The following is a 22,918-nucleotide window of genomic DNA, read 5'->3' on the forward strand; positions in this document are numbered from 1 at the left end:
TTGCCTTGATTTTGAAACTTAACTAAAAAATTATTTTCTAAAGAAATTGGCATGTCTTGTATTTGGGGACCAGGACATATAATTGGGGTTGTCTTATATTCAGGCCGTAGTGCGTCACCAATTATTTATTCATTGTATTAAGGAGGACTATACCAGGTTAGATAATATTGAGATATGAAATGACCTATAGAGATTTTGGCCATATGGACCAAACGTGGATAGAAACGGTAGCTGGTCTAATAGCTAGCTGGACTAATAAGACTATTTGTAGGCCCTAAATAAAAAATTGTTAAAAATATTTACAAAACCACTCAAGGCAACACATAGCACATTAAATTGGTAAATGTGATGATTAATTTTATATATATATATATATATATATATATATGTGTTTCAACATTTTTTGTTGGATCTTCATGCTTGGGAGCCGTTTTAGAGTCTTTTGCTGTCCTGATTCTAAGGGAAATTTACTGCCACAGTATCCTGAATGTATTTACTGCAAGAAACATTCCAGATGTCACATCCTCACCGCCCTCGTGCATCTTCTGAAAGGCCTTCCATCGAGCCAGATAGGAAGCCTCCATGGGGTGAATTGGAGGGAGATGAGAAAGACTGAGGGGGGGCGGACGGGTGTTTTAAATCACTCAAACTGACTCTGGAGGTCACTCAGAGCAGCTCATAACTCCAGCTCAGCTCTCCAGCTCCCCAAACCTCTGAAAGCCAAAAGCTTGTCCTGTGTGCCTCTTCTGAGGGAGTTATGCTGATTTGAATTTTTTTTTTTTCTAACAATGGCAAAAGTAATGACCTTCCTCTCAGCTGCTGGCTCTAAGGGGATTTATGAATATTTCAATGCCCTGTGGTTGTTCATGTACATTGTAATTGTGTGCATGTAGACCACAGCACATCAGGGATAAGTGTGCACAAATGTCAGCTGTTTGTCCTTTGGGAAAGTGATGGCTCGGGGCAGACTGTGCTTCTTTTCTAGTACAGGCAACTAGTTGGCAGGCAATTGACTGCATTTGTGAAGGTTACAACTCTTGATAAACTGTGCAATCATGATGGAAGCCAACCTGCCCCCTTCAGGAAAAAAATCAGCTTATTTTTTATGTTGTATTATAAGATTTGAGTGATGTGCATCTACAATATCAAAGAGGACACAATGTCCTTGGCATTAATGCAGAATTTCAATTAAGGGGCTTTATATATGTCAGAACATGTTGTTAAACTCTGTCAAAACAACAGTTGAGTCTTAATGAAGCCCCACAGGTTGAGTGTGTACTGTTATTGTTGGAGCAGCATTAAGTATTAAGAGATTTCTGCAAAGCAGCAGTAAATTCATGACCTGTCTCACATATTATTGCACCATTCTGGCAGACTCTCAAATCAGTCTGCACTTTGGATAGCATTTTGACATTTTCAGACTAATGAAATGGAAACATAAACATGTTTTTTTTGGTGGGCCGGCAAAATAAATTCATCAAATGAGAAAAGGAGAGGCTTCGCTTTTCACTCTCAAGTTCGTCAGTCGATAGGGAAAGAGAGGGGAAGAGAGGTTTTTAATCTCTCTCAGACTCTGACCTTAATAACATACGACCACTCCTGGGCTGCCAGTGCCTTCTAAAGCGAGCTTGAACGAATAATGTTGGATGATTAATAAATTTACTGCAGCAATATACAGAGTGAGCCACAAAGAAAAAGGCTGATCATTGTAGGAGGTGATAATGGACATCTACAGTGATAGTCTATCCTGGTTCTCTCTGGCAGGACTTTCACTTTTTATTTAAAATTTGGACCTTCAAATTTAGGAAAAGTGTAATATTAGAACTGTAATGGCCTGTTTAATTAAAAATGTACAGTCTATAAGCACAACAGACCATTTGAAGTATTTTGCCTTGTGTTCCAGTGTTATGTTGTCCTGACATCCTTAGCCTGTGTGAACACACATATGTGTGAACTGGAGACAGGACTGATTGAGAGACGTGTTCTGACTGATACAATGTTCTGTTTGACCCTGGGGTCACTTCCACCAAACCCTGGCCAAGAAAGGTCTGGACTTAAAAGGACACATCATGAGATTGTGTCTCTTTTTGAGTAAATCTGACATTTTATTTTGTCAATGTCTGTTTTCCTAATGCTGTTAATTGTAAAGTAATGGAGCTAGCATGAGCCAATGTAGCCCTGCATCATTAAATCACAGCAGTTGACTGACTGCACTTAATGGTTTAAGCTTTTTTCTTAATCAGGCATACTAAGAGACAATGGATTGGTTGTCATATAGTTACCATACAGCACACTTTGAGCTCTATTAGTATAACAATATCAATCATTTGGCTATACCATTTGTATTGGTATGCTTTCCTTTTATCACTAAAACTAATACACATGGAGAAAATGTGATGTGGTGTCAACCCTCACAACCACTATGACCACCTCAAAACAACAGAATGAGACCGGATTCTTCAGCTTTAACACAAGTGGGTCTTGTGGTGACCTAAAAAAAGGATGAACAGGTAGCTGTCCTTATAAGAAAAGTCTGCAGTGACTTTACACAGCCACAAACTACTATCTACACTGTTTAGAGGAAAAAGTCTAATACCAAGCCCCAAGTATGTTAGCTACACGATTACATTAAAGTTGCACTGCATTGGTCTTGAGAAAGTAGAGATAAATAGAGCTCACACAGATATTTATACACATCAGTAGCAGAGCAGTGTGTGAAAGGTTCTCAAACATTAATGAAACTCTGCTTGTACAAGCCTAGAAAACCCCAGTTAGTTAAATTGATAATAACTTTAACTCCAGGCAATAAATAATGGCTATTTCAGAGACTTGCACCACATCTAAATTATATTTCACTGAAATTATGAGAGAGAGAAAAAATCAGACAAAGAAATATACAGTACATTACCAACCAATCTTCTAAATGTACTGTTATGTAAAACATGTAGGTCAAGCTGCCTATTCCTGGTATGAAATTCATTTTAATGTCATAGCTTTTATTCTTTTTAAGCTGTTTTGTGCTTTTCTAAAACATTTCTGTTGATAGTCATACTTTTTTTGCTCCTAAGCAACAGTGCTATCATCATTTTTGCAGGTTTCAGAATACCTCCTACAGAGAAATGCAACAACATAAACATCAGAAAATGTTTCACCAAAGTAGAAGTAGTTTCTTCTTCAGGGATTGCAGATACTTGGAAGCAGTGGCAGGTTTAGTGAATCAGGACTAATGAAGCAAATATTTTTATCACTGTGCCAAGTTACAGACTGTTGCAGTACAAAAATGGTAAAATGAGTGGAGGAACGGCACACATGGTAGCACTTGGATAAAATGAACAACCTCTTTAAGTATTGGTATTGGAAAAATTCCTTTTCTGTGCATCCCATTGTAAGCTTAATGAAACACACACAATGCTTTCTTTGTATTGACAGTATGTAGACACTCATGCCATGGCAAATAATTGAGTTCTGTTTAGGAAGTAAAAGAGGTATTTTACTGTGCTGCCTAATTACTGTGAAGGTATTAAAGGAAATATCAGAGGAATGCATGATCAAAAGATTTCAAATGGCTTCAACCCTACTGAACGGCTGCCACAGAAAAAACTGATGAATCATGCAAATGAACAGACTGTGTGAGTCTGCCTGCGTTCCTTTGGAGAGTTGTCAGGGCTTGAACGGGCTTCTTCAGCCTACACCACAAGCTGCTGGTTGCTTCCTGCTCCGCAGTCTCACATGTAGTAATTGACAGTGGGCACTAACTAGAGAGAGAGAGAGAGAGAGAGAGAGAGAGAGAGAGAGAGAGAGAGAGAGAGAGAGAGAGAGAGAGAGAGAGAGAGAGAGAGAGAGAGAGAGAGAGAGAGAGAGAGAGAGAGAGAGAGAGAGAGAGAGAGAGAGAGAGAGAGAGAGAACTCTGCCTGCACTAGCTTTGACTTGGTTTAGTTCAACACACTACTTGAGACATTTTCTTGTATGAAATTGGAAACAAGGGGGTTTCAGTATTTTCCAGAGAATACAGGATCAACTAAAACTACACAATCAAAAGCAATGCGTGTTAAGCTATTTTCATACTGTTAATACAAGCTACATCATCAACTTATTAGATCTAATATTATGTCTTCCTTCAGACACTCAAAATATCGTTGCCAGTTAGTCAATTTCAAGATAATGAAGCATGCAGAACTCCCTATCTGCTTCTGCTTTGAGTCTATATATTAGGATTTGTTTCCAGGAATACTGGTAGTTCTTTCCAGATCTTTTATGTCCATGTGTGTGGTCTTCACCACATGTTGCTTTTGGGATTCTTTATTTTTGTAAGCCACTTGAAAGGAAATCCAGCCACAGTGCTCTGTCCCATTACTCTCTCTGTAACATTTTCAGATGTTTCTCCACTTATAACGATACATGGACCGTTCCCTCATTGTCACTGTTCCTGTCAGAAACTTGTCTCAGGGTAACTGCTCGTTAGCACTGTAATTTATGGCTCCGTATCTCAAGAGTGTTTAACGAGAAGATGTATAATTTAATACCTGCTCAGAGTCAGCCTTCCAGCTAAAGTTCTAGCTGTAAAATAAAATAGTGATAGCTGCAACAGGTGGGTGATAATTGTCCATGATTTTGGCACTGTCAGTGACCCATTCCATATTACAAAGACTAGGATCCATTGGATTCAGTGTTGATATAAAAAATATGGATTGCTGCAGGTTTGCTGCTCTTTACAGATGTTTTCTGAACAGCCTCTGCAGCCACTTTGCAGTCATTGTTGATGAGGTTGGGCTCTAATTGTAGAATGAACTAGCCACTTTGGCTAATGCAAACACATTTGTTCCCCTTCTCTCCCTGTGGCGCCCCAAGACGCTGTGATGGCAAGAGGTAGCTGTCAGAATCAATCACCAAAATTTTGTAGCTTAATGTCCAATTAGTATTCCGAGGTCTTTTTCAAATAAGCAGTTTGTCAACATCGTCAAGCATCCTGCGCCGGTGCATTCGTCCTTGGCATGTGGGCCAATCAAAATTCGATGAAGCGTCCAACCAACACAGATCAGAAGGAGTCGGCCAACAGTTAAACGTCCACGTCACGGTGTGTATTAATTTGATTTATAATCCTCTGTGTGTGCGTGGAGTGCGTCATGGAAAGACACTAGGCCAAGAACACAGTGAATCTCATGTCTTTATTAGCTTGGCTGCCTGCTGCTCCAAGGAGAGAGAGAAAAAAGAGAGAGAGAGGGATGGAGGAGGGTCTGGACTCATCCTCACACAGTAGCACAGAGAGGCAGGCAGACATGTTGGCAGGCAGGAAAACAGATCTCTCGGTAGCCAAGAAGCTCAAGGTTGCTGCACCAAGCTACTTTACTGGTACGTGATGCAGTTCACTTGTGTGTTCACAGGTTCCCCCAAACCTAATAGAATCCAGAGCTTTTAAACATGATTGTAGCTAGTGTACAATCAAAGTGGACTTTTGTTCTATTTTCATTCCATTGTTGGGGAAAGACATAATGGAATTTTTATCCCCCTTTGTATGAATTTATCTGTATTTGGGGAACAAGTCAGTGTTCTATTGGGGAGACATTGTAGTTAATTGCAGTGTATTATGTAACTAGTCAGCCTAATGAGAAGGGTGTCAGATTTTTAAAGAGGCTCCTCAAAGGGCTGGTATTGTGGAAAACGAGTAAAATGAGCTTTGGGATGGATTGGAGTGATGATGGAGCCCCCTCCTGTGCTGTTATATTATATATTATATACTTAATTCTGTCTCCTCTGTCTTTTTAAGTTACTTAAAATGTTGAGATTCGCAGCTCAAGAGCAAGCGTGTTCAGAGGGAAGCTTTAATACGTGACACCAGAAAGTCAAGCTGAATATAGCATGATTCCACCGCTGTCCAACATAACTTCTGCCATTAGAGTTTGCATCTCAGCTGGATGACACTGGAAATGTTGCTGGTTGTTCAACAGCTAAAAACGTCTTTACAGCCTTCCAGAAGATGGAAATTTCCATCAGGAATGGCTGAAATTCATTTTCCCTCCGTTATCAGCAAGTGGTTTGTGTATGTTCAGCACATTTTACAGTCCGCTGTCTGCTTAATGAGACTCTGCACGCTGCAGGATTTTCAATTTTTTCATCTTCGGTTTTTGGATGGAGTTTGAAAACAAGCACACTTGTAAACACAGTTTCTTTCTGTTACTTAGCCAAAAGAATGGAATATATCTGTACAAAAAGTAAGCTAGAAACCTGAAAAAAACTGACTTTCACTTTAAGAAACAGAGACACAATATTACTGCTCTGAAATATTCTCAACTGTGCAACAGCAAGTCCCCCCCCCCCCTCATTCTCTGGTTAGAGGCAAGTAAGGGAGCTTGTATTATTCATCTGGTAGTATTCCCATTGGCTGGGGGTGAAGGTTGGGGCCACACCTCTAGCTAATGAGAGTAGGTGGTCATTAAGAACACTGATTTAATGTTGATAGCTTTGGAAGCAGCCTGCCGGAGGACAGAGGAGAATTTTATAGAAATCTAGTGAATAAAATATCATGTTTAAAATAGACTCAGTATTTATAAAAATTAGCCATAAACATCTTTTCTTTTTTTTTCTTTTTTTTGTTACCCCTCATGAGTAATTTTTGCACTAAACACAATGTATTTCATTCATCATTATATTATATATTTGTAACAACATTAAACCAAAAGACAACCCCCCCTCCCAATACAAATTTGGCAACTAAATTGAGTATTAATATACGTGTATACTACACACAATATTTGATAGTGTGACACCAGGTACAAGGCTTCAATTCCACGGTAGCTGCCACCGTCCCTGTCATCACACAGGACATCATGGAAACGATATGACACCCTGACAGACATGTAGAGAGTGAGAGGCTCAGACAGATGGGAGAGCTGGCAGGTAGACAGACAGAGCAATATAGTGAAAGAAATCAACAGATGTCCACAGAAGCAGACAGTGACTGACACGACCACATAGACAGGAAATGTACTTTTCTTCTGAGGTTGTTGATGCCACTCGAGAAGAGGAGGGGGGGGGCAAGGTTTGAAATTGAATGAGAGCAGCAGTGCTTCAGTAAAAAAAAATTAAAAAAAATTGCCACTTCTTCCTTCCATGGGCTGTGTCTTCTTCTTCGTTTGCCCCGGAGCGTCTTTTCTCAGCATCAGGCCGTGTCAGGGCTCATCTCACAATCTCTTGCTCTCTCTTTTTATTTTCTTTATTTATTTATTTTTTTAATCCTCGTCCCTTTCCCCCCCAGTCTATCTCCTCACAGCCTCCTTTTAAAGGTCATATGAAGAATAGAGTGTTATTATTATGTCTGCACATACACCGATGGGGGGAAAAAGTCATGCACTAAAGCTAAAGCTAAGCTACAGTCTGTGTGTGGTTGTGTGGTTCAGGTATTCCTTACGTTTTAGGGACGTACGTTTATTTACACAGTCATGTTGTGGGGACTCACCTCCTTTTTATATGGATGAAAAAATGTAATTCATTCATTGTAGGGTGGAGAAATGGTTTAAAGTTAAGGTTAGTTTAGAGTTGATCAAGCATGTGTTGGTTATGGTTAAGGTTAAGATAAGTCTCCATGAAATGAATGTAAGTTAATGTAATGTCCTCTGAAGTGATATAAACATGATTGTGTGTGTGTGTGTGTGTGTGAGTGGTGGGCTGCGGTGATCAGCGCATAGTCTGAGTTTTTTTTCAGGAATTTTGTATCATGTTAATTTCCGTATCATCAACCATCACATTACTGAGATTACAATGTTAAATGAAACATTTCATCCAGCCATCCATACTGATCTGTTACTTGGAGGTAAAATGACGAAGATGAATGAATGGAGGATCGTTGGTGTGACATCACAATCTTGGGTTGCAAAGTCAAAGTCAGACTTCACATCTTCTAATTTCCTGTTTTCTTGTCGTTTTGTGTCCCCCCAGATGATGAAGCACGCGTGGGACAGCTACAGACAGTACGGCTGGGGTCACAATGAGCTGAAGCCCCTCGCCAAGAAAGGACATTCCACAAATATCTTTGGTAAGCCAGACAAACCCCTTTTTCTCCCACGGCTGTCTGTTCCTGACGGAAGTTTGCTCACACGGTTATAAATCGAACAGATGCACGCATGAAAGCACACACACACACACACACACACACATCCCGTCTTTTCTCTTTTGGACAAAGTTGTGTGATGAAGCCTCCGGCAGCATGCATATCACTTTGGTAAGTGTGTTGACGCAATTCCCTGAAACTGTAAGCAGAGAACACACATCACTGCAACGACTGATAAAAGAAAATCTGAAAGTGTATTTGAAGTATCAGTAATATTTCAGCGAACCTTATCTGAATATGTGGAGCAGCTATTTTGTCAAACTGTAGAGCAGCGCTGTAAGCAAGCAGTGATGCTGGGTAGTCCCTCATACATAGTCAACAACATTAATACCTATAATTAAAATGATCACATGCTCGTGTGAACACTGAATAAATGCATCACTCAGTAAAATGTGATGTTTTGCATTAAATAGTGGGAGAAAAAACAGTCTGTCAGCTTCCAGTCAAAAGGGAAATTAGCTTTTTATAGAAAAGCTTTGCCTTTGGCAGTGATCTTTTTTTCCCCACAGAGAGGCACAGCCTCTCATCATCTGTGATTTGTATTTAGGAGGCTGTTTTTTTTTTGTTTTTTTGGTCTGCAGCTGCCTTCCACGATAACACAGTTCACACAGTTGGATTGCACCTGTCGCAGCGGGAGAATTTTCTCACTTTTGCAAGTTGTAGACTACAGTCTAACAACAACAACAGTGTTGCTGACTGATAAAGCTGAAGAAAAAAAAGATCACATGACTTCACGTATGTGACAAGCAGTGACATAGTCCTTACGAAAATAAAGCGATTACAAGAACAGTCAGGCACATTTGAATGGCTGAATGAATAGACTCCATATGTCTGATAAACATGTATAAAAGTTTAGATGTTGAGCCAAAACGTAACACTATAATTGAACACTGCATCAAACCGCAGCGTTACTGCTACATTCATTCTATAGCCGCCGCTGCTTCCGAATTTTATGAAATGTCTGGAGAACAATTATTAATAACTTTTATTTTAAAACAACGGACACAGGAAGTGGAGATAAGTGGAAGTGAGATGCGCCAGAGCTCTGGGTGCAACATGAGCGAGTGTCTGTGACAAAATCCGTTTGATTGCTTTGTTTTCTATTGTATATCTTGATATATCTCTGTTTTCAGCCCTGTTTCTATTAACTTCCTGTTGCTCATGTTGAAAGCACTTCATGGACTAGAAACAGCTGATTAATTTAGTTAAAATGAGAAGTTATCTCTATGATACCTTCACATTTCACTCCAAACACGTAAATAAGGTGAGCTGGAAGTTTCATGGTTAAGTAGCTGTTGATATTATCATTTCCAGTTAAAAACAACTACTAAATATCACAATATAAAATGTGTTATCTGTTTACGTGTTACATTTTTGTACTATTTAATCACCCATCTTATACTCAAGTTGTTACCTCTATAGTTTGACCTTCAGTGCTCAGCTGACACAGACAGAGAAAGAAAAAAAAAGAAAAGGAAAGAGGAGAGAAAAGAGTAGATTTAGCTACCTAACGTTAGCTTTGACGAATTTAATAGTTATAAAATCATTAGGTATGTGTTATTACTTCCATGTTTTATTACAATGTGTTACATTCACAACTAAAATATAACATTTGGCCCCAATAAATTATGAGTATTTCTAAATAAATGTAAATAAATATATTTAAAGTTTAATTTGTAATAAAGTGCGCTTGATTTCTTATTTTCTAATCTCGTATTGTTGTTTACTCTGACTGCTGGCTGCACCAACCTGGTACAAAAAAAACCTGTTAGCCCACCACTGCTGGAAAAAAATCCTAGAGGAATCAAAAAACCAAACCCCAGCGTCTCCCCCTCCTCCCTTTTATTTCACGTGTAAACCCAACAACTGGCAGCAGTGAGGTACAACTTCTCACACCTGAACCTTTCCTTGGCCTCCACCTCCTCTACTCTGCTATTGTACTTTCCTTTTCTGACAGGCTTCCTCTTTGGTCTTGTAGCTGTCACAGTTGGATAAGAAATCCACAGCCCACAGTCGTATCTTCATAAAGACAGTATTAAGCATCACCTTTCCTGGCAAGCAGCATCTGCAGAGTGATTGTCTCCGTGTGTTTGCTACAGTCTGCAAATGGAAGACGACACACAAGCTTGATTCTGTTGCGTGTGTGTGCTCAGATTTCTAGCTATAATCTTCTAAATTGAATAGCAGCACACAGTACACATATAGAAGTATATATATAAATTGATGTATTGCCTGTGGAAAATTCATATTCTGAATAATCAGGTTTGATCTTGATGTCAAAAACACCATATTGCTCTTTGCTTACTGTGGATTTATGCTAGTAAAGATATTGCTGTGTGTGAATCATCATGAGTAGCCAGTTAGGCGTGTGTTTTTCTCGCTTTCTATAAGTCTGTCTGTGCCTTAGGATGCTGTGTGTGTGTGTGTGTATGTGTGTGTGCGCAGTGTGAGGATGCATGCTTATGAGGCTTTTGTGTCAAATTGGAATGTTCCGTCTGACAAATTGGCTGGAGGCGGCTGTGTTATTTTATGAGCTGCTGCTAAATAGTAGATAGATTCGCTCTCTCTCTCTCTCTCTCTCCTTCTCTCTGTGCTTCCATTTGTTGGTATTCTGGTGTGTCTGTGTTTGTGAACTGTGTGTGTGTGTGTGTTTGTGTGTTTTCCCCTGCCTCCTTGTAATGGCTAAGTCTGGATATCTGCAGGTTATTAGTCACAGGTTGCCCAGGAAGAGCACAAGTGAGACAGGAGGCAAAGAATCAAGTCTCAAACTCTTCACGAAACACACTACTGTTATTGATGAGGCGCATCCCGTCCTCCTACAGAACTTGGCTGTATTGATTACATGTGTGTATAAGAGAGTGTGTGTGTGTGTGTGTGTGTGTGCTCGGAGGAGAGAGCAGCACACAGGAGAAAGCAGCATATTGGAGACATAGTAGACGGTTTGCTGTAAATATGAGGAGCTCTGACAGGTTTGTACCAAAGGGACACACAGATACAAAAAGGCTGGGAGATTGGATGAAAAGCCAACCCAAGACAAACATTATACTCATTTTAACTTGAGTTATGAAACTGACTTCAGGATCCGAAGGGAAATACGGTAAGGATTCCCATTGTCCTGCATCAGTCTGACACCAGCGTTACATACACACTGCTGTCTGCATATCATTGGCCTCTGTTAAACGTGTCATCCAGTGGACTTGTTAAAGAAACAAAGGATAAAACTGTGCGTGTGTGCTCGCTCGCTCCATGCCTCACAGCTCAACCGTTAATCTGTCCAAAGAGAAGAAGGGCAAGGCCAGAATGGTAACACGAGGAGTGGGACTCTTATTGTGGCACCAGGCTCTGGTAAACCTTGAGTTCACTGCCTGGCCCTGTTTTGCCCTCCCCCCTTTTATTCTTATCTCCCGTGGAAAGTAAGTAGAGCTGATTTTGAGCACAGATACAAACACAGCCTTTGTCTCGAGGGAAAGCGGTTCATGCAAGGACAATGCGAGGCCTTGTAAAGGAAACGCAGTTCAAGCCCGGTTAGGAAAAAGGCACAGTTCAAGCAGCAGTGTCACACACAGCCAGCATGCTACCTTACATTCACACAGGCCTTTTCCATACACGTGTACAGAGGCTTGGCCTGACTTGGTTTGACTGGGAGTGTCAGCCCAGCATGGAAGACTCTTGGATCTCCATCACACCAGGGCTACCTGCTTAAAGGTTTGTCTTTAACTGATGATATGCTTATCTTAAGTTGAGAAGCAGCGAGCCACGTATTCAAAGTCGCGACTGTAAAATGGCAAATTAACACTTTTCATTTACTTTAAATTCTTCCCAATAAAAGTCCCGTGTTATTCAGCTATTTAAAAACTTTTGATATGACACAGCAGTAGCAGGAATCACAGCTCTGACGTGGCTCAAAGCTGTCAGGAAAAGCAGATATTTGAAAGTAAAGAAACACAAAGAGAAACTAAACTAGAAGCCAGAACGATATATCGGCCATCGATATTGTCAACCGATATTGACCTATCAAATATATTTCGGTAACAGTGTTTGTGCTGTCCAATATGTGCTGATACTTTTTAAAAGATGTATAGGCCACATTTTGTGTATATTTAATCATCACGCGTTGGCAGTGGTTGGCGTGTTGGGCAGGACTCTGTAGATGGCCTATCTCAGGTGCAATTTGGCATGAATTGACATGTTTAAACTGGTAATGGAAAAGCAGATCAACGCGGCAGGGTTTGACCCAGCGCTGCCAAAACTGTAATACACACACACTTAAACACATGCTAGAAAAAGAGAGAGTTGTCCGACCCCATCGGAAATCAAAAGTGTTTATAGTTGTTCCAAAAAGCCACATTCGAAGGTGAAGTGAAGTGTGCGTCACAGAAAGAAAAGAGGCATGGTAATGGTTAAATATAGTCACAATGACATACATTTTCAGACATTCATAGTGTTGCACCGGTTGTACACAGGAAAAGTGACAGAAGTCGTTACGTAACGAATGAAAAAAAGAATGCTAGGTCTCGGAAAGTTACAGAAGTGTTTGGGAATCCTTCCAGCAGTTTCGTCATCCAGTGCTTGGAGGATGACTTGAGGTTCTACTTTAAAAAAAATGTTTCAGCCAAAAAACAGAAGATCAGTTGTTCTGTCAGTTACCGGAGTCGATTCTGTACAATCTCAGTGGAGTTCATCCATGTAGCTTGGGAGTGACCTTATTGGAGTCATTTCAGTAGATTTAATCTGGCCTGCCAGCACACGAGGGAATCCTCTGATGGGTCGGAGGCCTGCCCTGCGTACTCTGCCTAGTGACTGTTATTGCTTTATTGGTTTCCCTGAAAGCTGGCTGTCTGATGATTTTAATCTAACCTTGCAAGTGGAGAATCTCTCCCTCCTCAGCCACATGTCTTCCTCCGACAGGCGGCTCGGCACGCTCTCAGCAAAGTGATATTACAGTCTGCCTCGGGGCATGCAGGTGCCAAACGCCTGTTAGGTAGGAGGCCATGAAGATGATGCAAAACTGGGATGAACTCTGGACACCTGGCCTCTCTCTAGCCAGAGTCGACTCATTATTCACGGCACGCGCTTCGTGCATTATGCCATTACTTTGTTGTTTGTTGCCCATAGAGATGAATTATCAGCATGTACTCAGTTTCAAATAACATACACATGCTGTTGTAAGGTGAGTAAGATATCTCACTTATAAAAACATGTTTAAAATTTCAATAAAGCCATCATCATGTTGGACCAGAGCATTAATTCTCTGTAAGCTGTTCATTTTTTCCATGAGCTCATATTTTATTTTTTAGCAAGAATTTACCTCCATCTGACCATCTAGAAAACGTGTTGCTCTTTTGGTCAAAGGAGGCAGCTCAGTGTAGATTATGTTTGGGATAATGCCTCATCCAGAATCCCATCAAACCACAATACGAGATCAAACGCTGCTTTGATTTCCAGCTTTTCTAATCGATAGACAGTGAGGAGAGTAATCTTCTATGGAGCTACTGGATATCATCCTTCCCACAATAGTTCTGCAGGGGCTCGTGTGGATACAGTGATAACCATGAAGTCAGAAGTCCAGTCCCGCTCACAGCCATGCCGTTATGCTTTTTTTTCCTCCACAGCAACTAGGTCATGTCTTCACATGATTGGCTCCCAGAGCGAAACAGCACATTTCACCCTGGAAAAGGGTTGCGTAGCGGCACCATGACAATGCACCCATGGGTGAAGACCAATGAGTCAGGCACAGCAGAGCGAAACAACACAAATGATGTTTATGTGAAGTTATGGAGTCACGCAATCCGGAAATCAGCATTCAAATGTAGAGCTATAAACTTCATACCTTGTGTATAGTCGTGCATCACCATGCTGTCTGAACTGACCAATAGAAGAGACTGGATATTAAGCATGTAGGTTGTATACTGTAGGCATCTTCATTATCTGCTACATGTTCTTATAATTTACACAACATGAAATCCCATCAGTACTGCCCCATTCAGTAATGTCTCTGTGTTTCTGTAGCCTTGGTTGCATAATGGCATTTTTTCCTGGCACAAATGGTGTGTTTGTAACCCCCCTTTCTAAAGCTCTGAAGGTGGTCGCAGTATATTAATCAGACTTAAGCACTCAGACACCGACTCTAAAGGAAAGTGAATAAACAGAATGTGAAAAGCTGGGTGAGATGGAGTAGAATGGAAAGAATTATTTTCTCTCCCTTTGCCCAATGCAGTTATTATGTTGGAGAAAAGGAGGGTATGGAAATAAAAAAAATAGATGGAGAGAAAAGTGAGTGAAAAGGATGGAGTCTGCAGAGACACATAGGCGTCTGCTTATTTGCAAATCAGCAATGTAGTTAAATTTATAAATGTGTGGGCATTAGCATACAGTTTTTGGGGGAGAAAATACCCCTCTGTTCCCCCAATTGTACAGCAGAAAATGTACGAAATAAATTGTACTTTTAAGAACCCTGTCTACACATCTGTCTCTTGTTATTTCTCAATTTTTTTCTGTTTAAGGAAAACGTAAGTGTATCTCAATACTATATAGCTAAGTTGACAGCTAGGTAACATTAAAGCAAAAACAAAAAGGAAAGAAACTCTAGCAGAATATTCACTGCATCAAATTAAAATGATGATCAAAATCGTCCTCAAAACTATGTTCTGATTGTGCAAATGTTCATTGAAAAATTCAGAGAGAAGGCCCTAATTTAGACTATCCCATTGTCTACATGGTTACACCCTTGCTCAAATATACCAATTACCTCCAGCTTGAGTACTGTATATTGGTCCATATTAAAATAAAGTGCTGAGCGTGTCAGATGTCAGGATGGATTGATTACAGTAAAGTATTTCCTCAGTGACTATCTGGAACTTTATGAATTCAGCATGCTTTTATGCTTTTATAACAAAGCACCTTGCAGTATTAATGTACATTTGCTGAATATACATATGTTAAAGTTAATTTCAGTGAGGACTAAAGCTTGAACATCTTTTAAACAAATGGAAGTTGAAAAACTGCCAAATCTGACTTGAAAGGAGTGTTTAAAATCATTGATCAGATCTCCTGTTGGGGCATCACTTAACTGATCCACCAGATCCACCTGACAGAATGACAGGAAGTTGACAGCTTGTATCTCCTATGAGTGGAGTTGTGCCCAGAGTAGCTTTGTGTACTGTTATTTAGTGTATTTTCTGTGATGTATACAAACTGAAACAGTAGCTTTTGGTTGACCATCTACCAATCTAATCCAGATCATCTGATGTATGAATGTTCAAGTGATTTCTTTTTCAATACCAATTGGGGATATTAGCTTGATAAAGAGTAACTCTACTCCAGGACCATTTCCTCATCTCCTTTATATTCATAAGCTCATAAAAACAGCCCTCCGTCAGCCCCCTGATTAAAATCTCCCATTACGCAAATCTACATTTTCACAAGTAATGGCCAAACGCCGTTCCGCTGGTTAATATCTGCTTAACAAATGCAACCATTTTCCCTTGTTGGATTAGATGCAATGTGACATGCTCCAACTGAAAACAATAAAGCATTTGGAAGGACCACACATTTAGTGTTTTTTTTTTTTTGAACCCCCTTTTGCTTATCCTGATGCGTAGACTGGGATGTCTTGATAAATGTGGCAGTAGGGGTGAGGGGATTCACTGCTGATCATTTTATAATGACTGCCTGAGGGCCCAAAGCTGCTTCCTTTTTATGAGAGAAAGAGGAGAAGATATAATGGAAGATAAAAAGAAAGAAACCCTTCACTATGCCCTTCACTGTTGCTATTCTAGCACTGCATGTATGTACTTGTACTTGTACTGAATATTTTTGCAACAATGGGTCATTGATGTTGGACAGCACACAAAAACAGATGTCTCACTTTTAGCAATCATTACTACATCATTTGTGTCTTCCTTATTGGAAGTCAGATCTAAGGATACACTATGATGTATGTTGTACAGATTGTCAAGCCATCTAAAGCAAATGATTAGCACTTTTGAGCTCTATGTGTTAGACTTGCCTTAAAAGATCAGCTTCTCTGCTGTATCTCATTGGCTAATTAACGACAGCTGCAATGATTAGTCCATTTTGGTCATCAAATTATCGTTTTTAGTCCTTTTAGGGGTTTTTTAAGGAAAATTCCAACTATTTACTGGTTACAGGTTTTCAGATGAAGGATAGGAAGCTTTTCAGTGTCATACAGGATAGTAAACTAAATACATTTCAACTTTTTTCACTCAATAGTCATTGGTTTTTTTGGCTAATGAGTGAAACAAATCTATCAACCACTTGCATATTTCACCAGCATTTGGCTGGAGGCTGGTGTTAATTTTGAGTCCTGACTGAAAACAATTGTCAGTTGCAGCCTTATAATTAAAATTAACTGGATGAGTTGGTTGGAAACTCCATCTCCTGTTGACTCTTTAACATCTGCAGACAATTTGTTTGGCGACGTTAGAGTGTCTTAAATTTGCATTTAATGGTTACATACATAAATACTCACTATCCTCACAAGTTGATGGTCTGTGTAAAAGACATGGAAACAACAGCATTGTTGGTGTATAGCAGGGAATAGCTTGTTAGCCCTAGTATCATTAGTGTGGTCAAGAAGAACAGAGGTAGGTCAGTGCAGAGAAAAGCCCCTCGTCAGTATCCAGTACACACATTAATCTTCATTTATTAGACATGATTCATCAGGTGTTTTTTCATAATGCACACACATAGAAAATATTAAAATGTGCTGTGTTTTCTATTCAGTCCACCATCTAAAACAACATGCCCTTCTTATGGTATTTTTTGTCAACAGAACCCTTTAAGCCCATTTCAGGTGAAATCTGCTGCTGTTAGCAGTAAGTTGGTGTATCTCCCACTGAAAACAACCTCTTCTACTGAACCTCTTCCATTATTTCTAGCTCTATAGACTTTGGTTGGCACATTTGCAGTGCAAAAAGAAAACTGAAGAGAGAACTGAAGCCTGCTCCCAAAAAAAAAGATGTCAGATTTCCTTCAGAACTCCTCAACTTGGCCCTCCCTTACTCCTCTTTCCTTTCAGATTAAACTTTCAGCAGGGCTGCCGATGCCAAATTGGACAGCAGGAAACAGGAGGATTTGCCTGCTGCTGAGTCCAGCAGGAATGTGCATAAGCCCTTCACTGTAGAAAAATGAGAAAACAATAACTTAAGTTAGTACCCACAGGCTTTAGATTAGTTTTATTGTCTACTATCTATATAACCAGATGATGATAAAGGTTGAAATCTACAAACTAGTGGCATTGAATAATTGGATGGAGGCATTGCACATACAGTAAAGCAGCTCTACATAACTTTTGCTGTTAGGTTTTCTATTGCTGTAACAAGCCTGTTATAGACTAAGTGCAGGGACGTTGGTAAAAAGACTTCCTTTGTTCACCTGTTGGCTCTTTTTAGCCGTCTCATGTTTGTTACCACAGTGGAAATTGAAGATTAGGACTGGGTGATGTTTTTAATGCAAAGTTAAGGTTTCCATATGTGTTACAGTTGTAGATACACTTGTCAGATACATTTGTCTTTGTCTGTACATTGGGATCTGATTAGTTGATGTAGTGCCACTGTACATACTGCTGGCTTTGAAGGGTTTGGTGGGTTAGGGTTAAGGTTACCTTGCTTATGCTTGTGAGTATATGACTCTCTGTTCCATCATCCACACTTTTATATCTTCACCAACTTTCGTTGTTCTTCCAAATGACTTTGCTCAAGTTCCGCTGCCTTTCTATTAATATGTCAGCTACAACATCGTACTTTTAACGTTTTGCACTAGATATTTTAATCTAAGCGGGGAGGGGGAGGGAGGGGGGGTACAAATTGGACACTTCAAAAGACTAGATCGCTGTAACCCAGCGCACAAAGGGAAACAAGAAGGCAATTACCCTCCTAGTTACCAGCTCAAAGCCCGTGTCTCTGTCACAGTTGGGCAGGTGGATAATTTAGATGGCTTTTTCTTTTCACAGAGTTACAGAAGAGCGTACACGATGAAAATGATCTTACGTAGAATTCGACTTTCTTTGTGTCCTTGTAGTAGATTGCTGCCTTGAAGAAATATGTGATTTTTTGGTGATAACAGTAGTACTGAACCTTCTATCAATACTACACATAATTGTTTTATAGCCCTATGTTGTGGTTAACCCTTAAGTTAACCTTGAAATGCCACATAGAAGAGTGCAAAGACCAAGACAACAACATTTTACTCAGCTAGAGGTGAGGGATATGAATGATATCTTATTTCACTTTATGTATCGTATCATATCACAGTATCAATAAACACTGTCAAAGAAAGGTTAATGGAAAAAGTCTGTAAGTCCACTATAGTTGCAGCCTTCATATAGATTGCTGAGCCTTACCACAGCTGTATTCTGTAATGTACAAGAAAACATTTCTCTTCATTTTCCCTTTTCAGACTTTGCTTAGCTTGTCTTATTGTCTGGTCAAATCTGTTTTTGTTGTATATTTTCATTATTAAAATCCTTTATTTTGACAATTTGGGCCATTCGAACTTTAAAGTGTAAACTCTCAGGAGTGCAGTTGTTCTCACCAAGGAAATGGTGTGCAAACTGAAATAATGCACTTATTAGTGTTTCCGTTAGGGATGTCAATGGATAACTGTCAATCGATCAACCACCGAAAATATTTGTGTCCGGTTTTACATGGATCTATAGGTTCATTTGCATACGAGGCTTTGTTATTTCACTTTAGATCAATTGGTGCCAAATTGCAGTACCTTGCTGGACTGAAAATGAGCACAGACTCGAATTATGTTTTAAAACACACACATTTACTGACTGAAGCGTCTCAAAGGGCTCCGATCCTGACTTACACAGATGTAAAGACATTTTATCTACCTGCATAGCAGCTAACATTGACTAGCATAGCTAGTCCCACAGACTGTATGAATATAGGTGTAGCTATGTTGTTCCTGGTTTAACCGCACCGTGCCAGGAAGGTGACAGGTGTGTTTACAGTGTTTGTGTGGTCTGTTAGTGGTGGTGATGATGGTGTGCAACATGTCGCTAGTGAAAAAAATGGGTTTAATTAAATGTTTAAAAACTGCAGTGGATGTGCTGTAATATTCTCTGCTACAGTTCAAATCATTTAGCTTTTGTGTGTTTGTGGTAGTGACGTTACTGTCTGTGCTGCTGTGTGCATGCCGCCAACCATCGTGTGGCTATGTGCGGCACATGGGCACACGCGTGTAAAAAACGGACATATGAGATTTATTAATGGCCTGTAATTTTTTATTTTCTGGAAATTTGGTTCATTTGTGCTACATTTAGATGGAAACTTTGCTATTGACTCTAATGATGTTAACAGCTGCAGTTTTGCACGGCGGCTCTGTCCAAAATAAACCAGGACGAATCACAAAAGAAAATACTGCCACCAGGTTTATTCCCACAATGTATTTAAGGTAGAATGATTGCAGGACCGCCGCCACACTGCATACACCCCTGTAGCAATACTGTCTGAGTATTATAGGGATTTACAGCCTGTGGATTTTGTGCTGTGGAACTAAGTTCAATAAAACACAGGTTTAATATGGGATAGATGTGTCACAGTTTGCTGCGCTGTTATTCATTTCCTTTCCTTTGTACAGACAAGGGAGCACCATCAAATGACTCTGCAGCAACACCAGTGCCTCCTGAGGTCCTTTGGCACCGGGCCTGAAGACAGTCATTCGGGCTGGGCTTTTTAGTCAGGGAGCTCATGTTGAGCGGAAGGCCCAGTCTAAACCAGTAACCCTCTGAGGCAGAAAACAGAACACAGCAGATGTTTCGGTCCGGTGCCAAATAAGTCGGTAACCACTTGTCCAATGCCAGCCTGACTGGTCTGAATTGGCTCGGGGAGTAGTCTTGGCTTTGTTTATTTTTTCGCTGGGCTCATTACAAAATGGGCTGAAATGTCATGATAGACCTGGAGCAACACAGGAGGATGATATGGAGTTGAAGCTGACCAATTTTGGAAAAAATGTGTAGTTTCAATCCTGTCGGGGGGGGTTGCGACAGTGAGGATAAACTACTTAGTGGAACATGATGGAACAAATCCTCAAGTATTGGGTTCGAGTACAAAACATGATACTCTTTCTTACCTTATAGTTGTGTCCATTATTGTGTTTTTGAGTGAAAAAACACTTTATCTTATCTAAGTGGACTCATATCAAATACTGCTCTTTCCATCTGATTTTGGCTCCTTATAGATAACTAAACAAGTGAGGTAATGTAGAAACAATGTCAGCACTGCATAGTCTGTCCAGCAGACTTCATTGTTTACAATAATCTGTACCAGCTGAGTTGGCAGAGAAGCACAACAGCTGCGACGACATCACTGCTAAATCCAATTTTATAATGGCTTGTCTGATAACCAAATGAAGCTCCCCTGCTTAAAAATTGCTATATCATTTAATCATTTAAAGGACCAGTTTACCAAGTTTCCTACATATCTCTAGTGGTACCTATCCATACACACACCTGAGCGCTCCATCATCTTCCAGTCTCCCAGAGCTGACAGTTTACAAGACAGGGAGAGAGAGAGAGGAGACTGAATAATGACATCACATTTTCTAGCCTCTTGTGAATTCATACTGGAGAACTCTGAAACTTGTCGCCTAATGAAACCAGCACAGTGAGAGAGCGAGGGAGGGAGCACGAGTGTTTGAAAGACAGAGATAATGGGAGAGGAAAGGGAGAGAGGAAGAGAGAGAGAGAGAGAGATGTGTGTGAGATTGTGATGATTGATAGAGGGAGGAAGTTGGACAGTGTTCAGTCAGAGTTCAGCTGAGGTAGGTAGAAAGGGGAATGTACATGTATCTGTGCTGGGAGACTGTGTGTGTGTGTGTGTGTGTGTGTGTGTGTGTGTGTGTGTGTGTACTTAGCTGATAGAGTCTGTGTGTGCATGAGGCTGTGGCGATAATTCCCCAAATAAATAAAACTCTTCCTGGCCAATTTGTCTCAGATAAACAGCGCTTGGCATCTCTAAACCTACTTCTTGGAAGTGCCAATTCAGTTTCATTCGATGCACTTGGCATAATTTTAAAAGGAGCACCGAAATGAAGGGAGGACGGCCGAAATCGACACCTACAAGACAGCGTTGTGTCGACAAGACTGACTGAGAAACAATACAAGCAGATATGAAGACCACCGTTAAAAAGGGTTAAAGTAGATTTAGCAAGGTGAGAACGCTCTGGGAAAATGGGTTGACATAATTGTGGCAAAACACACCTAAAGAAGGGTGAAAGGTGTACATGTGCATCAGGGTTTAAATAGAAAGATTAAGGAAAGATTAGGAAAAACACAGTGAGACAGTGATGAATGAGAACAAACAGATGGTTAGGTAGAAGAAGGAGGGGTAGATGAAGAGATGGAGGGTGTGTTGGAGCAGAAAGGAGATTGAGAGGGGAAACTGTCGGGGTGTGATGGCAAGGTTATATCAAAAACATGAAAGGAAAGTGAGCTGACACTCTCAAGGGGATAACATACACAAAGATAAATAAAATATACGTTGTTGTTTTTTTTGCTTTGATGTTTCTACTGAATTTATAGATACGAGGAATATTCTCAGTAGGCAAGACCTGAACATTTCGATAGACTAGCACCCATTATATGGGAGCTTGGCGGTTACATTTTTGAAAAGTTGTGACTTAGCTTTCATTTGTGAGAGTTGACCAGCAGTTGGTGGTCAGAGCTAGCTTGTCTGCCTTGGCTAGTTTAACTTTTAGTGTTTAAGTGTTTTCAATGCGTTTACTCACAGTACCTGTAGGCATAACGTACTCGGGTACCAAACCAGCTCTCTCTATCCTTCTCCATGGAACATATTGATTGGAAGCATATTGGTCTCGATCATTCACTACACCAAGTCAAGTCTTAAAGTGATAACGTGGTGTTCTTTCATAGGTAGAGTTGACAGTCACACTGAGCCTGACAGCATCCTGCTTCACAACACAAGAGCCCCAGACTCTGAACAACAAGCCACATTAGCTTTCCCGCTAAAGTCTTCTTATTTAACTTACAAACATGAACACGTGTTGTCCTGCACTGTAGCTTGTTAAATGAGCCAACCAAACAAACATTCACCAGGGAAAAGTGCACTGCTAATGTCAGTTAAAATAAATAGCTAATTAGCTGCTTAGCTGCAACACATTAAACAGCATGCAAACATACCTGAAAATGTCACCTTGGTCCGGTTAAATGCTTGTTGTTGCTCTTCAAAATCTCTGTTAGCAACACACTGTCCATGACCGTTTGTTTACTTTGTCTCTGTTTTATTCAATGTAGAATTAGTAACCAAAGACCCTTTTTCTTCATTTTCAGGGAAGATTAAATTAGATTTCAGTTGAGTTTCGAGATGAATTGTCATTTTTATTTTATATATATATATATATATATAATCTGACTGTAGTTCATCAGGGTCCTTGTAAATTGTATGACCCATTACACATTATTAGATGTGGAAGTATTGCTTGATTAATCATATTGGGGAAGCATATTATATTGATGTTAATTATAATGAGCCAGTAATCAATCATTATTGAGTAAAGTTATGTAATAACACATCAAAAAAGTAATGCAAATAATGATGAATGCAGGGATGGATGTTGCACTAACTAACTAATATCTTGATACAAAAACCCGGTGTAAAAACTCAGCTAAGCTATGCTAACCATCTGTTGGTTGTAGTGTTATATTGACTGGACAGATTTGAGAGTGGTATTGATCTTTGTATCTAACTCTCTGCCAGAATGACAGTATGTGGGGCAACCTGGTAACCTACTGGTTAAGACCCATAACTCATCACCAATTCAGAG

General features: G+C 40.0%; 1 protein-coding gene across 2 annotated transcripts in view; it reads left to right on the forward strand.

Moving 5' to 3' along the window:
* The window catches only part of man1a2 (mannosidase, alpha, class 1A, member 2), a 130,276-nt gene that overhangs the window by 46,169 nt on the left and 61,189 nt on the right, over positions 1 to 22,918 (forward strand). For both annotated transcript variants that reach the window (XM_053328435.1, XM_053328436.1), the window contains exon 4: positions 7,933 to 8,029. In XM_053328435.1, the coding sequence (XP_053184410.1) occupies positions 7,933 to 8,029 (97 nt within the window). The remainder of the gene's footprint in view (positions 1 to 7,932; positions 8,030 to 22,918) is intronic.

The sequence above is a fragment of the Scomber japonicus genome, chromosome 11 (assembly GCF_027409825.1).
Source record: "Scomber japonicus isolate fScoJap1 chromosome 11, fScoJap1.pri, whole genome shotgun sequence".
In the NCBI taxonomy this organism is placed as follows: domain Eukaryota; kingdom Metazoa; phylum Chordata; class Actinopteri; order Scombriformes; family Scombridae; genus Scomber; species Scomber japonicus.